Source organism: Schistocerca gregaria, chromosome 2, assembly GCF_023897955.1.
Source record: "Schistocerca gregaria isolate iqSchGreg1 chromosome 2, iqSchGreg1.2, whole genome shotgun sequence".
Taxonomy (NCBI): domain Eukaryota; kingdom Metazoa; phylum Arthropoda; class Insecta; order Orthoptera; family Acrididae; genus Schistocerca; species Schistocerca gregaria.
Window position 1 is genome coordinate 404385236 of NC_064921.1, and position 17947 is coordinate 404403182.

The 17947-nt window shown below is 43.0% G+C and overlaps 1 protein-coding gene across 5 annotated transcripts in view; it reads left to right on the forward strand.

The window, feature by feature from the left end:
* LOC126322757 (uncharacterized) overlaps positions 1 to 17947 on the forward strand; it is a 672754-nt gene that overhangs the window by 640599 nt on the left and 14208 nt on the right. For 2 of the 5 annotated variants that reach the window (XM_049994581.1, XM_049994580.1), the window contains exon 8: positions 17719 to 17760. The exons of the other annotated variants lie outside the window; for them this stretch is intronic. In XM_049994581.1, coding sequence (XP_049850538.1) covers positions 17719 to 17760 — 42 coding nt within the window. The remainder of the gene's footprint in view (positions 1 to 17718; positions 17761 to 17947) is intronic. 5 annotated transcript variants of the gene reach the window in all.

The following is a 17947-nucleotide window of genomic DNA, read 5'->3' on the forward strand; positions in this document are numbered from 1 at the left end:
TGATTCTGCTTTGGAAGACCGCAACGGTGTGACAACCACTGTTTCCATGCAAGATGGGGCAACACCTCATGTCGCTTGCCCAGTGAAAGATCTGTTTAATCCAGTCTTCCACGAACGTGTTGTCTGTACATATTTTCCAGATGCATGGTCTGCAAGATTACTTGATTTGGATACATGTGACTTTGGGCTCTGTAATATCTTACCGTAAAAGAACGCGTATACCAGAGATACTGTAATATCTTACCGTAAAAGAACGCGTATACCAGAGATACGTTCGGTCTCTACTTCATCTGAAGGCCAGTATACAGAAACACATTGCTGAGATTGCACAGAAACAGCGGCGAGCAACTGCTGATCATGCCGTTTTACGGATGTGGCATCTCGTCGACGTCTCCAGTGCTCAAACTGAACAAATTGTGTGAGCGGCAGTTGATAATAAAATTAATATTATGCGTTTCTCACTTTTTTTGATATTTTCTGTCCACATCCAGTTCCAAATCCATTGCATACGGAAACATTTCTATTCGTTTTTCTTGCATTCACAGCACCAGATCTGTACATAGGAGCATATTAGTTTTTAACGTCCCGTTGACAACGAGGTCAGAATAGACGGAGCACAAGCTGTCAAAGGAACCATCCCGGCATTTCTTTGAAGCAATATAGAGAAATCACGAGAAACGTAATGGCTCTGAGCACTATGGGACATAACATCTGAGGCCATCAGTCCCCTAGACTTAGAACTACCTAAACCTAACTAACCTTGTCCGCAGCTTGTGGTCGGGCGGTAGCGTCCTCGCTTCCCGCGCCCGGGTTCCCGGGTTTGATGCCCGGCGAAGTCAGGGATTTTCTCTGCCTCGTGATGACTGGGTGTTGTGTGATGTCCTTAGGTTAGTTAGGTTTAAGTAGTTCTAAGTTCTAGGGGACTGGTGACCATAGCTGTTAAGTCCCACAGTGCTCAGAGCCATTTGAACCATAGCCTAAGGACATCACACATATCCATGCCCGAGGCAGGATTCGAACCTGCGACCGTAGCAGCAGCGCGGTTCCGGACTGAAGCGCCTAGAACCGCTCGGCTACAACGGCCGGCGTAAACGTAAATCAGACTGGCCGTAAGCTCCCGAATGAGAGCCCAATGGGATAACTATTGCACCTCGTCCATGGCGGCCAAAATTGTAACTAATTTTTCCCAGCCACTACCTCAAGAAGTACGTCACTACAAGCACACAATACCGTCCTACATTGCGCTCCTTTGCAGTGACAAGATGCGGCGTCGGATGGCAGTATCTATGTTCCTGTCAATGACCGTAGCCCTTTGAGAACCCTGTTCAACTCTGTGCGCTGTCGAAAAGCCGGTGATATGCCGTAAGGCGAAAACTGTTGCGAGTGATCAAAAGTAATTGGAACATCGCGATTACTGCCGTCTCTATGCAACTAAGACACGAATGGTACTGGGAAAAGATAACTTGGTGAGCGACATCACGCCGATACCCGACATTATAGCGTGAACTGCAACTCAGTCTACAACCACTTTTATACTGTAAATTGTGTGACAGAGGGTTCTTCCAGTTGCACCACATATTGAAACTTCTTCCGGACTAATCCTGCAGGAAGAGTATGCGCACTATCTTCAAGGTTCCTGCGGGATGTGCACCGCGTTGCAGTACATTCGTGGATTACTCACTTGATGATGCTCCTTGAAGTTTCATAGACTTGGCTTTTGCCTGATAGTCAGCGTTTATCTTCAGGCGTCAACCAGTTTGGTTTTTTCTGCTTCTCCGTGTCCCTGTCCCATAGATCCAATATATATGTCAACATTCGCGATTCCTTTCTTTGTATAAATTCAATATCGCTTGTTAGTCCTATTTGCTATGGTTTCCATCACTTGAGCAGTGTTATAGGATGAGTCATGCTAGTGTTTTCTAAGCATTCTCGTTTTGAGACTAAATGTTCGCAGTATCCTACCTGCGAACCGAGGTCTGCCATTTGATTTATCAAGGAATAAACATATATCAGTTCACTCCATATCCCCACAAATTGCGACACCTAGGTGTTTCTACGAGCTGACTCACTCCATTTATGACTCTTTCATAACGTATCCATTGGTTACATTGGCCCGGCGTTTCGTGAAGTGTACACCTTTACAATCTTGGTTTAACCAAGTTGAGCTGTTTGAAAATCATGTCAATATCTCGCCCAATATGTATGCAGCTTATTTTGGACAATACTTCATTAAAGATAACTGTATCATCCTCGAGATGACTCCTGTTACTATTAATAGCAGCTATCATGCCATTATTATTCAAAAAGACAAGCAAGCATCCCAACACACTTTCCTGAGCCACGCGTGTTAATTCTAGATATTTTGATGGCTCCTCAACCAAGATAACTTGCTACATCAGGCCTACCTAGAAATCCTCAATAAAGTCACACCTTTCTTTTGATACCCCATACGATCGTACTCACATTAGCAAACGCTTTTGTGGAATTGAGTCTATGTTCCGTAGAAGACAAAGAATATTGCATCCAACTGATTACCTTGATCTGTGGCTTAGGATGTGATATGAGAAAATCAAGAGTTCCGTTTCGCTTAACCGATGTTTTTGGAAACCATATTGGTTAGCTTGGATGATGTCATTCTGTTTGATCTACCTCATGAAGAAACACCACATCTACATGCACACTGCTACTCATTGAATCGATACGTGGGAACGCGTTCTTCTCCTTACCCTTTCTTTCCATTTCATTCATGCATGATACGTTTTAAAGATACCATTGCATCTGCAGTTCTTTGAGTGATGTTTTGTGGATTATTTTATCGCTGCAGTCTTTATGGAGATACATGTAAGTTTCTAAGCAATATTTTCAGATTCACCCAGTGAAAAAAGGAACTACTAATTTTCTATCTAGGTTTATAAAGACGTTATCGTTTTCGTACGTCTGCCAGTCGAAATTTTGAAGTATTTCCGTTAGGGTGTCTGGTTATAATTTGCTTGTGCAGGCTTTTTCTGCGTCCACATGTTGTACAGATGACAAAACTTACTTCTCTCTTAGACTACATTATGTCGTACTTTATTATTCTTGTGTTCTGTGACTGATGTCGACAGTTTGGCCGCTCTATAGTTGCTAACATAATGTAATCACTACTTGTTTCAAGGATCATCATCTTATGCATCATAGACATCATCATCATCGTCAACAACAGCAGCAGCAACAAAAGTAGTAGCCATTTCTCTAACTGAATGATGCGGCCTCTCCTACTACTGGGATCAAATATGTCCTCAACTTATTCTTCCATGAGGAACGATCTTTGGCTATATTCAGCGAGTTGACCCCGCGATCCTTGGCAGGTCGCTGTGTCATCGGTCTTCACCGTGGTCTCTGTCTCTTGGACTCCAGCAGCGGCTGTATCCACCGGTCATCATTTCACCCCCATGACTGACTTGTAAAGAGGTGAATATCTTCCAAATGTTTGCCAGCCTAGCTCGATAAATCGAAAGAGTTCTTATGTTTCCTGCCATATTCACAAGCTGACAAATATAATATATTTTCTGACAGTGTCCTATAGTGGGTTTGTTAGTTATATGTTTGCCACCCTCCTGGGCGTCTCTTACCTTCGGAGTTCGCATATGGCGACGCCTGGGTCCTGAGTTGAGAATGACAGTGTTGTCTACCTGCTTCTACCCAATCCTCTATGGCCTCCACTTACCAAATTGCATTTGTGGACCGCAATGGTATTATGTTTCGATGCCAAAGGCCGTCTTTTGTTTTACATCTCTTTAAGGCCAATCTGCCGAAGAAAAAGGCTTGGTAACTATCCTTCATAACGTTCAAGCTCAAAGTTAATGCTGAATGACATCAAAGTTAAATCCGGCGGAGTAGCCCCACCATCGTACCTTATACAGACAGGGAGCGGATATAAATGTGAAAATACCGAAGACACAACACATCAGCACGTCTAACACGGTGTAGGAAAATTGTTGGCATTCAAAATAGGTTCCAGTCGTCTCGGAATGGATAAATACAGGTCGTGTATGGTTTTCAAGGGAATCTTATAAATTTTTTCTGCAAAATAGTGGCGAGTTCAGGTACCGATGTTAGAGATGTAAAGCGATCATGCATCCTTCTCTCCGAAGTACACATCAAAGGCTCAATAATATTGACATCCGCTGACTGTGGTGGTCAGGGGAGAGGCGACAGTTCATACTCGTGCTGACAAAAGCGGTACTGGACGATATGAGCCGTGTGGACAGGTACCCTATCGTCTTCGAACATGGCGTCACCACTGGGGAGCTTGTACCATGGGACCGACCTGCTCAGTCAAAATGTTCTCAGTATCCTTAGCAGTAATGCTATCTAGCCAAATACACATGGGACCCGTGGAATAACACATTCTGGCTGCCCAAATTATCATCGAACCCTCGTCATGTTCCGCTCTTAGGACTTGAACTCGGTCAGAAGTTGGAATCAATGTCCGCCAAGACTCATCCGACCAAGTGACTTTCTTCCATTGCTCCACAGTTCAGATTTTATGCCTTCGCCACCACGTTTTCCTGTTATGGGTATTTGCATCACCGGTGAGAGTTTCTGGAATTCCGGCTTACTCTGAAATTCCCTGCTTATGGAGCTCCCTCTGAGTTGTTTTGGTGCAACAGGTTTCACGAATTCGACATCCACTTCTGCAGTGACTCTTGGAGATCTCATCGTCTTATTTTTCGCCACAGTCCTCTTCAATGACCGTCCGTTACGATCACTCAGCACATACTTTCGTCCGAGTTGTGACTTAGAGGATTACGTCTTCCCGTTTTCCCAGTTTGCGGTATAGATCTTCGATAGGTTGCCTCTTGAAACACCAAACTCTCCGCTACCTTAGTCATGGAAGTACCCATCATACGAGCATCAACAATTTTCCCACGTACGAATCCACTTAGCTCCGATAAAACGCAGGTGCAGCTACACAGAACTCTGTGCTAAACACGTCTGACAAGTGCTACGTATTTGAGGACACAGCGCAGCTGCCGTTCGTGGTCACATACAACAGCGCCACCAGCAGGCATGTGCATTTACATTCAGGCATGCATTTCTGGTGGTGTTACCATATTTTTGTTCAACCTCTACTGGCCATTAGAACTGGTACACCACGAAGATGAAGTGCTACAGACACGAAATTTAATCGACAGGAAGAAGATGCTGTGATACGCAAATGATTACCTTTCCAGACCATTGACACAAAGTTGGCGCCGGTGGCGACACCTACAACGATCTGACATGAGGAAAGTTTCCAACCGATTTCTCAAACACAAACAGCAGTTGACCGGCGTTTCCTTTATAAACGTTGTTGTGATGCCTCGTGTAAGGAGAAGAAATGCGTACCATCACGTTTCCGACTTTGATAAAGGTCGAATTGTAGCCTACCGCGATTGCTGTTTATCGTGTCGCGACGTTGCTGCTCGCATTGGTCGAGATACAATGACTGTTAGCAGAATCGGTGGGTTCAGGAGGGTAATACGGAACGCCGTGCTGGATCCCAACGGCCTCGTTTCAAAAGCAGTCGAGATGACAGGCATCTTATCCGTATGGCTGTAACGGATCGTGCAACCACGTCTCGATCCCTGAGTCAACTAATGGGGACGTTTGCAAGACGACAACCATCTGCACGAACAGTTCAACGACGTACGCAGCAACATGGACTATCAGCTCGGAGACCATGGCAGCGGTCACCCTTGGCGCTGCATCACAGACAGGAGCGCCTGCGATGGTGTACTCAACGACGACCCTAGGTGCACGAATGGCAAAACGTCATTTTTTCGGATGAATCCATGTTCTCTTTACAGCATCATGATGGTCACATCCGTGCTTGGTGACATCGCGGTGAACGCACATTGGAAGCGTGTATTCGTCATAGCCATGCTGGCGTATCACCCATGGTGATGGTATGGGGTGCCATTAGTTACACGTCTCGGTCACCTCTTCTTATCAGTGACGGCACTTTGAACAGAGGACGCTACTTTTCATATGTGTTACGACCCGTGGATCTACCCTTCATTCGAACCCTGCGAAACCCTACATTTCAGCAGGATAATGCACGACCGAATGTTGCAGGTTCAGGATACAGAAAATGTTCGACTGCTGCCCTGGCCAGCACATTCTCCAGATCTCTCACCAATTGAAAACGTCTGGTCAATGGTGGCAGAGCAACTGGCTCGTCACAATACGCCAGTCACTACTCTTGATGAACTGTGGTATCGTGTTGAAGCTGCATGGGCAGCTATACCTGTACATGCCATCCAAGCGCTGTTTGGGTCAATGCCCAGGCGTATCAAGGCCGTTATTACGGCCAGAGGTGGTTGTTCTGGGTACTGATTTCTCAGGATCTATGCGTCCAAATTGCGTGCAAATGTAATCACATGTCAGTTCTAATATAATACATTTATCCAATGAATACCCGTTTATCATCTGAATTTCTTCCTAGTGTAGCAATTTTAATGGCCAGTAGTGTAGATACATCCTACTATGTTTTCATTCTCTTTACATCTCCGCCTGAAAAACTTTTCCATTTACAATGAGATACACATCGACGATATGCGAAACTCAGATCGCTTTGCACACGCAAAGGGATCTGAAACATGGCGCTTAAAATAAAATAGTATATTAGAAACTATGAGCCTCAATTACGGTAATGAAAGCAACCATTACCTAAATTAGAATTAATGACTCTTTCTTGAATTAAAAACAGACTTGTTTGCTATGTATTCGCTTACTAATAGCACGTTTGGCCTTAATGGAGATACTGCAGATAGTTTTAAAATTTTCCTTATCAACATTAAAAAACCATAAAACGGCTCTATGCTAGGTTGAAGCGTACGTCGAATCAGATGAACCTGCAGACATCTATGATTTGATGAGTACTTCGATCTAGCGCAGAGACATTTTATATTTATTTTTTTACATGCTGTAAAAGGAAAATTTTTAAGATAATCTGAAGCTACGCCACGCGTTGTTAATAAAAGAATAAACTGAAACAAAGACTGTTTGTAATTCAAATATTCTACACGCGATTTCTGTACCAGACGGCCTAATGGAGTGGAAACATTTTAAGAGTTTTACCTGTACTTATTTCTTCTTTTTGTAAACCTGAGTTCACTTTCGATATGTTAACTAATGCCTTTCACAGAACTTCTCCGTGGTAGTTTACCTTGTCACAGAAGGTTGACATTTATCTCTCTGCATCTGACAATTTCATTAACGTCTGATTGCTTCAGTGACTAACGAGGAGACATAATTGCTAGAACGTGTTAAAAGTAATACTACCCTGAATGCTGTTAAACTTTCTAATATATGCTGTGGAGTCAGTTGGGAATGAATTCTCGATGCGGCCTCATTTATATCTTAAGTATCGATCATTTCTGTTCCTCGAAACAGACAGCGCGTCGGACGTGGTAAGTCCAAACGACCTAAAAAGCATTGTCCAATTTCAGTAGTTCAAGTAGCTGACCTATGATAATAGGTAACGAATAAATCTTCATTGTAGCAACAATGCAAAGCTGAACAGTTGAAAACGTACAGTACTGATTCTCGGAGCGTGTAATACATTAGTCAACAAGTCTGTAAAAGCTACTCATTGGTAAGATACGACATACAGAGCTTTTTGAGATATATGGTTGTATTGAGGGAGACAGTTTTGGAATTGTGGGCTGAAAGATATGATGAAGTTTCCAGATGGTTTTATCCAGAATCCCCATTGCATTCGTACGCCCTGAACATCATCTGCTTTAATTCGACTGTATTTCATTATCCTTGTTTGACTCTTATCGATGATCTTGTAACATCTTTTCAAGAGACTATCAGTTCCGTTAAACTATATTCCTAAACCTGTTTTTCTCTGACAGAATTACAGCGCCATCGGCAGTCCTCATGGAATTACTTTGTTGTCCTTGGAAATTAGTTCAATTTCCATGTTTATTTTTTCTTTCCCTGCATATTCAGTATAGAGATTGAGTAACAGGGGGGATAAGATGCAGTCCTGTGTCATTAACTTCTCAACTAGAGCATCTCTTTTATACACTTCAGATCTTATGACGGCAGTCTCGTTCACTCACAAGTTACAGAAAACTTTTCACTCCCCGTATTTTATGCCTGATACCTGAAGAATATGAAACTGCGTGTCCAGTGATGTTGTGAAAAATTTTCTCTGCGTTTTAAAATGTTATTAACGTAGCTTTTTCTTTCTTCAGTCAATCTTCTAACGCAAGTTATGCTGCCAGTTTTGCGTTGCGTGTTCCTCCATTTCTACGGCTTCTACTAGTATTCTCAAGGAAACAGAGATAAAGTACAGGGACCTAAATCAGTAGATTATACAGTGGAAGGTCCTTCTACCTTCCTGCACGTTGGTGTCATTCACCTGCCGTTTGTAAATACTGCATCTTAAATGTGTCTATTTTGTGCGGAAGCACTGACGCCTGCGTGTGTAATAAGTGCTGTGTTTATTCTGTTGATCAAAGGAGATCGTAGGAACTGGGATCGACAGGTATATAGTACTCCCTCCAATACATCAAGGCTTGTATCATATCGGACTCTCCGTTAGAAGAACGAATCACCAGCAAATACTGCTTCGTGCGCTCACATCATTAGCCCACGGTGAAGATGTCCAGGACGTAAATCAGAGCACTGGAATATTGACACAGAGACTGGCGACCTGGGAATCCATGGCAACGTGTCTTCGTTACTATTCAAACGAATGTGTATGATGCTAATTTCTTTCACCCCCTTCTTTCACAGGATTTCTTACAGGTTATCATTTTCTAACTATCAGTGGTCTGCAAACGATATGCAGTAGATTTACTTCTGTCTTATCCTGCGTAAGTTCTTTTCATGTGTGAAACATTAGTAATATAAATTGGGTGGACGAGTTCTTCGCCTCAAAGGCACGTAATTTCTACAGTCGCGGAATCGGAAAGTTACCTCAGCGTTGGCAGACTGTTGTCTGGCCTGGCAACGAAGACAGCAAAACGAAAGCTGAAATTTTAAATTTAGCATTTGAGAAATCGTACAAACATATTGCCGTTTGAGTCTCGTACAGATTCCCGTATGAAGGACATAGTGATAGACATCCCTGGGGTTGTGAAGCAGGTGAAAGGGTTGAAAATAAATAAATCCCCAGGTCCTGATGGGATTCCAGTTCGGTTTTACAGAGAGTACTCTACTGCATTGGCTCCTTACTTAGCTTGCATTTATCGCGAATCTCTTGCCCAGTCCCGAGCGACTGGAAAAAAGCGCAGGTGACGCCTGTATACAAGAAGGGTAGAGGGATGGATCCTCAAAATTACAGACCAATATCCTTAAGATCGGTTTGTTGCAGGATTCTCAAACATATTCTCAGTTCCAATATAATGAATTTGCTGTCCATGCATCAGCACGGCATAAAGGAAGCATCGCTCCTGCGAAACGCAATTCGCCCTTTTTTTGCATGATATCTTACGAACCATGGATGAAGTGCATCAGACGGATTCCATATTCCTTGACTTCCCGAAAGCGTTTGACTCGGTGCTCCACTGCAGACTCCTAACTAAGGTACGATCATGTGGGATTGGTTCCCAAATATGTGAGTGGTTCGAAGACTTTTTAAGTAATAGAACCCAGTACGTTGTCCTCGATGGTGAGTGCTCATCGGAGGTGAGGGTATCATCTGGAGTGCCCCAGGCAAGTGTGGTAGGTCCGCTGTTGTTTTCAATCTACATAAATGATCTTTTGGATAGGGTGGATAGCAATGTGCGGCTGCTTGCTGATGATGCTGTGGTGCACGGGAAGGTGTCGTCGTTGAGTGACTTTAGGAGGATACAAGATGACTTGGACAGGATTTGTGATTGGTGTAAAGAATGGCAGCTAACTCTAAATATAGATAAATGTAAATTAATGCCGATGAATACGAAAAAGAATTGTGTAATGTTTGAATATTCCCTTAGTAGTGTAGCTCTTGACACAGTCACGTCGATTACATATTTGGGCGTAACATTGCAGAGCGATATGAAGTGGGACAAGCATGTAATGGCAGTTGTGGGGAAGGCGGATAGTCGTCTTCGGTTCATTGGTAGCATTTTGGGAAGATGTGGTTCATCTGTAAAGGAGACCGCTTATAAAACACTAATACGACCTATTATTGACTACTGCTCGAGCGTTTGGGATCCCTATCAGGTCGGATTGAGGGAGGACATAGAAGCAATACAGAGGCGGGCTGCTAGATTTATTACTGGTAGGTTTGATCATCACGCGAGTGTTACGGAAATGCTTCAGGAACTCGGTGGGAGTCGCTGGAGGAAAGAGGGCGTTCTTTTTGTGAATCGCTACTGAGGAAATTTAGAAAACCAGCATTTGAGGCTGACTGCAGTACAATTTTACTGCCGCGAACCTATATTTCGCAGAAAGACAACAAAGATAAGACAAGAGAGATTAAGGCTCTTACAGAGGCAGTCATTTCCCCCTCGTTCTGTTTGGGAGTGTAACAGGGAGAGCTATGCTAGTTGTGGTACGAGGTACCCTCCGCCACGCACCGTATGGTGGATTGCGGATTATGTATGTAGATGTAGATGTTGTAATGGTGAAGGGGAATATATCATTGGCGAATAAAGTCTCTGTTATGCGTATCTGTTGTGTTTATTATGGCTGTGGAAAAGCTCTACGTTTTAGTGTACCAACCCATTACAACAATGCAACTTACAGGTTTGGCTAGCATCGGAATTTACGCTCAGTCACACTTTTTTCTCCTTGTTTTCAAATTTTTTTACATGCCCTGTAATTATCGAACACTTTTTACGGTGTCTTTTGCCCACGAGCTTTTGTCTTGCATAGCGCCTTTCTCAATGTGTAAAGAGCAATACTCTCCACGGCTTTCGAAATGGATTGACTGCAGCCACTTGCACGGGCGGACTTTTTCAGACAGCTCGTTCGGTCCGAGCTAGGTGTCGGTGCTTGGGAAGCGACCCTTTGCCCCCGCGCATGCTGTGTAATGGCTATGTGTGGTGTGTGACTCGATTAACGAGGGAGGCCGGGAGAAAGTGAAAACGGAGAAGCGTCCGTGGGAGGTAAGGGGGTTAGGGAGGGGGGGGGGGGGGGGAGACACGGTCTGTAACGAGCGACTTGTAGGTAGCGCCCAACGCCAGCGGCACCGCACTGCAGCGCCGGCGAGCGCTCCTCTTATTGCACCTTTAATTGGCCCCGAGTTATTGGTGTCCCAGCCTGACCTCCACTCACCCTGCTTCGTGTGTGTGTGTGTGTGTGTGTGTGTGTGTGTGTGTGTGTGTGTTAGGCAGCAGAGCAAGCGGAGTGCACTCACTATCTTCATCTTTTCTAAACTTGAGCTACTTGCATACTGTCACAGGTGGCTTCCTAGCTAATACGTTTCTGCAGGTGTCGGACAAAAAATACGCAGACGCAGCGAGAAATGCAAGGTTAAACATTAATTCAGACGCTAGCCAAGCTTGCAAGTTGCGTCGTTGAATTTGACCACGAACGGTGCTTGTGCAATGTCCTCAATACGTTGCTAGTCTCTGCCGTGATCACAACAGTGTTTTGTGTGTAGCTGTGAGTGCATTATTTCGGAGCTAAGTGAATTTGAACGTGGATAAATTGGTGGTGATCGTTTGGTGGGGCTTCCGTAACCACGGTGGCCGAAATGTTTTCTGTTTCAAGAGGTACGGTTTCGAAAATTTATTCCGTATGCAGCGAAAGTGGCCGGAAGTATATGTTGAGTCGTGGTGACGGAGGATTATGATGAAACATAAAGAGAACGGCAGAACTGAATCTCTCGCTCGTGAACTGCGTCAGCTCCGAAACAACAAGAAGGGAGTTCCAGACGCAAGGAAATGTAGCGGAAACTGGTACTACAAACTACTTATCAGTGGTGAAAATGCCCGTAACAGGAAAACGTGATGTGGAAGGTATAAAAAATGGGTTGTGCAGCAATGGAACGAAGTCATTTGCTTGGAAGACTCTTCTTGCTTACAGTTTCTGGTGGACTTCACGTCTGAAGAGTGAAATATCTCTGCGGTACGGTGATTATACAGATCGTGGTATACCTTGTGCCCCATACTTACTCTGTGAGGTCTGATTATTGCCAGATATTATCACTAGTCTGCGTTTTAAAACTTTTTGTCAGTTGTTTTATTGAAAGTAGGTATCCTTGAATCATGCTGATTCTAGAAATAACTACCGTCTTCCTCTATCACGTCAGGTATTTACACAAAATAAGAGTAACATTTTGACGATTTTTCACTTCTGAGCCCACAAATACATTCTAATGCCATTTCACATAAAGCGATTTTTTAATCAAAACACATTTCAGAAATAAAACACATTTAAAAATGCTCCTCAGAACCCCCATAATTTGTTTTGTGACTACCTCGTATAAGATCAAGAAGCCAACAGTGTTCCATTAATTTTTAAATTTCTCCTCTTTTACTTCCTTGCAGTTCCATGTATATGATTACTTTAACATCTTGCTGAAATCGTTCACTCCCTCAAAAAATGAATCAAATTTCCCGGAAAGTAGTCGGTATGTGAAAGTAGAAGGTGGACTTTCACACTCACGTTACAACCCATCTTCTTGAAATTTTGCAACTTTCTTGAGCAAAGGCCTTGTGATTAGGACCTTTGTTAGTCCATAGAATGTTCTTAGTAACTGACTGGAAGGCGGTCATGGACGTTTTTCTATTTTCTTCAGTGTCTTCTGAAAATCTCCATCCTTCATGCATTTCTTTATTTGAGGTCTAAAAAGAATTCCAGCTCTCAATCTGTTCGTGTGATGAAGGAAAATTTCTGGGAGAAGTATTTCATGCAGGATACATCCTGTGCTAGAGCCTTTACAGATTACTTCATTAAACATATTTTATTTGTAGGTGGAAGGAAGACTTTTTTTGCTCTGCAAGGGGTTCGTGCAGGATATTTTTAGTTAAGGGCACAAAATTTCTCCGCTCTGACCAAACTCTCTCACACCAATGTCTTTGCCTTAACCGTCTTTCCCATTCGCATAGAAACAAAGACCTTCTTGTGAACCAAGCTTGTTATCCTAATAGTATCCTGATATATTTGAAGTTACCGCAGATATGCGAAGTGTGTTCCTCATACTGGATACTTGTTAAAAGTGTCCTTATGTTCTCATACGTCGGTTTCAATGGGCCACAAGATTGGACCTATACACGTTTCCATCATGCAGGAACACGCCTTTCAGGCTCCTGATTTACAAATCTAGAAAAGTCTCCACTGCAGGATCATGTTCAATGCCACGGAAGAGCATTAACTCTTTTCTGTTATTGCAGTAAAACAAGGATTCGTTCTATGAGAATAAATGAAGTTTATTCTTTGTCTCTATGTCTGTCCTAAGAGTAATGTTTTCCTCGTTCCAGAAGATTTTTACTTTTTAATCGGGAAACAAGTAGTTCCGCAGATTCCTTAGGCAATTTCAATGCTCGTGCGAGAATACTAAGTTCACTGTCAGAGAACAGTTACGAAGTTCAGTCGCATTCACGCTCGTGGTCATTACTATCGTCTTGGGTAATTGTATGAACTTCATTTTCTTCATCATTTTCTGCCACATTCTCTACAACAGCTGTAGGAAGAGGAGCAAGCCTGTGAGGCAAGCAACACTTTCAGGGTCACACAAAAAAAAAACTAATATCAACAAGTGTAACAACCTAAAGGTATACAGGGTCGTACTGTGAAATTTTCCTCCAACAATGCACATAACCTACTGGCACTGCAATGTATTTTTGAAGTCAACTTGCGGCAAAGCTGTACCTGATAGCAAGAAACTGAAAACGGATTTGGAATCAGGGTAAATAGTTGAGGTAGTATCACATATTAGTTTTCAGTCATCTGTACCTTGCAGACTAGTTTTGTGTTACCATTATGGCTGATCAAGTCCATCGCATGTTAATTCTTTGTATGGTTTCTGAGCACGAATATAACTTGTCACATCTCCCTTGGGCGTCACAGTCACCAGATCTCACTATTATTGAGTCTCTGTATTCTACTTTGGAGTAATGGTTGCATGAGCGGCCGGCCGGAGTGGCCGTGCGGTTCTAGGCGCTACAGTCTGGAGCCGAGCGACCGCTACGGTCGCAGGTTCGAATCGTGCCTCGGGCATGGATGTGTGTTATGTCCTTAGGTTAGTTACGTTTAAGTAGTTCTAAGTTCTAGGGGACTGATGACCTCAGAAGTCAAGTCGCATAATGCCATTTGAAGCATTTTTCGTGAGCGCTACCCGCCTCCATCATCGTTATCGGAACTTGCCACTATTTTGCAGGAAGAATAGTACAACATTCCCTTGCAAATCATACACGACCTTCATTTATGCTTTTCGAGATGACTTGAAACTGTTTTGAGGGTCAGCAGTACTCTTACAGCGTATTAGGAATTGTAACGTGTTTGAGGTGTTTCTGTATTTTTGTCCATCCCTTTTACTTCCCTTATAGAGAAATTCTCCGAAATTTATTGTGACAGTAACATTATATAAGAAGTCTCCTAAGTGTCCGACATCCACCAGTTGAGAATTGAAATTCAGTGGACTCTTCAACAAGAGTGAAGCAATCTGTTGTCACTGCGATGTGGATACTTGCTGTGATATGCCGATGAGCAAGTCATGTTTGTAGTGACGGAATTAGGGTAATTGCGCTATAGGTGTTCCTGTTCTCTCCCCTCTTCTTTTCGTAGCGGATGTGTCTGTTTTGTTATTCGACTTTAAAATTATGTAAAATGTACACAGTTGAGTCATTCATTCAGGTATGATACTACTCAAAACACGGGACAACCCTCAAACACGCGCTCAATGTAGTATTTCTTGCGACATTAACGCGATTCCTGTTTCATTACAAAATGACAGACTTGAGGTACACTCCATATAAATTAGTCGCTTTGGATCACTTCTAATAACAATAGCACCTCCATATAGTAGTCGCAAACAGGTAACAAGCACCCCCATGCCAAGGAGGAGTAGGTATTGTAAAACTTGCTCCACACTATCCAGTACGATCTTCTTGCTTTTTTTCCACTCCTGTTTCGACCCCCGCTTCATCTTTTCTTTTGCTCTCCCTCATTTCTTTCACCCGTCATAAAACTGCGCCCCAAGGCAAGCGGCCGGGCTGCTACATCACAGTTACGCCCCTGCTTGTTTGCAGAACGTGCAGAGGAGAAAGATGGTCCACTCCGGTTCCAACTCGCAGCACATCCCTTCCGATATTATAAAGTGTGAGAGCTGCTTAGTTCGCACTTAATCGTACTGTTTTCAAGACAGTTTCCGTTTACAGTTGACATGAGTAAATGTTATGCGATTTAGACAGTTCTTTCAGAGTACCATGATCGGTAAGCATTTCTAAGGTTTTCTGACCTTTATAATCCACCGCAGCATTACGTTGCCAAAGGTCAACTGACTGTTCCTCTTCCACACGGTACGTGGTCGTTTGATGACCTATGACGCCATTAGATATTTTAGTGATCTCACATGCAGAATATACAGTTGACAGACAAGTATTACCAACAATAAACTCTCATACAATACTACATAACGTGTCTCTGTCTCCCATGAGACGTCAGGCCATAATTTGTCGATGTTACTGATTGTACTGATTTCGTGTTTGTAGCATACAGCTACTCAGAAAAAACTGTATCATACTAATAATTCTAATCAAAGATATTCAGTTGCTCGAAAAGTAGCATTGTAGTTAAGACTACCCTTAAAACGTAGATTTCCCCCCCCCCCCCCCCCCCCCCCCCCCCCGCTCCGGCCCCTCTCCCGCTGCCTCTATCTCTATCCGCATTTAGCTCAAAAATGTTCCAATGTGTGTGAAATCTGATGGGACCTAACTGCTAAGGTCATAAGTCCCAAAGCTTACACACTACGTAACGTAAATTATTGGAAGGACAAACACACACACACCCGTGCCCGAGGGAGGACTCGAACCTCAGCCGGGACCAGCTTTACAGTCCATGACTGCAGTTCTTAGACCGCTCTGCTAATCTCGCGCGGACATTTAGCTCGATGAAAGAGTAAGAAATCCTAGGAGCATACATTTTAAACCCTGTGATTTTGAATTCAGTCTTGGGATTGAGGAATACGACACTTGAAGGTAGAAGAATTGTTCCTTCATTACTTATTTAATTAACCTCATGGGGTAAGATCCTTCAGGCCATCTGTAACATCGGATGACGATTCCACACATACATAACTTTTTTCTTGTGTATCATAGTTATCTAAAAAATAAAAGCATTTTAGTATGGCGGATACTAATACCAAAGTATTAGGACCGAGTGGTTAGCGCACTGGACTCGCATTCGGGAGGACTACGTTTCGAACCCACGTCCGGCCATCCTGATTTAGGTTTGCCGTGATTTCCCTAAATCGTTTCACGCAAATGCCGGGATGGTACCATTGAAAGGGCACGGTAGACTTCCTTCCCTAATTCTATGGGACCTATGACCTCTCTGTTTGGTCCCCTCCCCCTAATCAACCAATCAACCCAAGTATTAGGATAACTAAAATTGATTTGAACGTATGTAGAGAGGATGTGAATAAATACTACTGACGAGCAACTAATAGAGTTAATCCTAGCAGTACCACTGCTGCTAATTCTACTGCTGAAGCTATAATAGTAGTCCTAATAACAATAATAATAATAATAATAATAATAATAATAACAATAGTGGTATTGGAATATACAATATAATATGTTTATGCGTGTACGATGGCTATTTCTGAGATAGCGAGCTCTGAGGAAAAGAAATTTAGCTAGATTGAGTAAGATTTGGTTTGGACAGATGGATGTAATGAGATGCTGAGTGCGTACGGGGACAAAAGTAGTCGTTATTGTTGGTTCAGCAGAAATGCCATTAATGCTATTTTGAAGCTGTAGATGTTACTCAGTTTTCTGACATAATGAGGAAGGTCATTCCAGAGTCTGGTTCCCGCTGTTGAAAAGGGTGTCCAGGAATCGGTTGAGACGTGGAGTCGGACAGAAAGGATTTTGTTCTTTGGAAAAGAGTATTTCTGCTATGTTGTGATTCTTCAGTTTCTCCCGGCGTATTTGATAATCAAAATATCCACGGGTGTACTGCCGGTCTATAGTGTCCAACTATAGACCGGCAGTACACCCGTGGATATTTTGATTTCTGCTATGTTGTTCGGACGAGACCGTTAACGTCGAGGAGAGATATCAGGGACAGTGTACGTTGATAAGACAATAGAGAAAGAGTGTACGGAAATCTCGCCGCTTGTCTGCACATAGCCTGGGTAGCTGTGTAAGACGGTGAAATATAATGAAAAAGTTGGACATCACAGGTATATCGAACGCAGGCGTCCATCACCAGTTTCAGGGGTCGTGAACTTTCCTGATAAAGAACATACAGAGTAACTTCGCTGTAATCAATAGTTCGAAGTATAAGCGTTTGTGTAAGTAATTGCATATTACTTCCATTGTTTATATTGCGGTTTATTACCAAACAAAAGGACATATCTTTTGACATAAAACAAGCAGACCTACAAACTTCACTTTGAGGTATAATGCTGAAAACGGTACTTCCGAATGGATAACACGACAGAACATTTCTGCAAACTCATCTACACTTATTTAATATACTCTAATGATATTTCTTACAGTAAACACGTCCTCGTAGTACAGATAAAGTTTCTGTAAATGTTGTCTAATTATTGCCTGTGTCTCTCTCGCATGCTGCCAGAAGCTTAAAAGGAGACAGCGCAGGCGCAGCAGTGGCTGTTCGGTAAGTACCGACCACTCCGGGAACATACTGGAGCTATGTCCACACTACGTGTTTCAGATTTGCTGCGTCGTACGTGTTTTAATGGATCTGCAACATTATTTTCAGCACCTCTTTGTTGAACTATGCATGTCGAATATTTATTTCTGTTAGTGCGAGGCATAAATGGCGAAATGATCTTACTTGTACA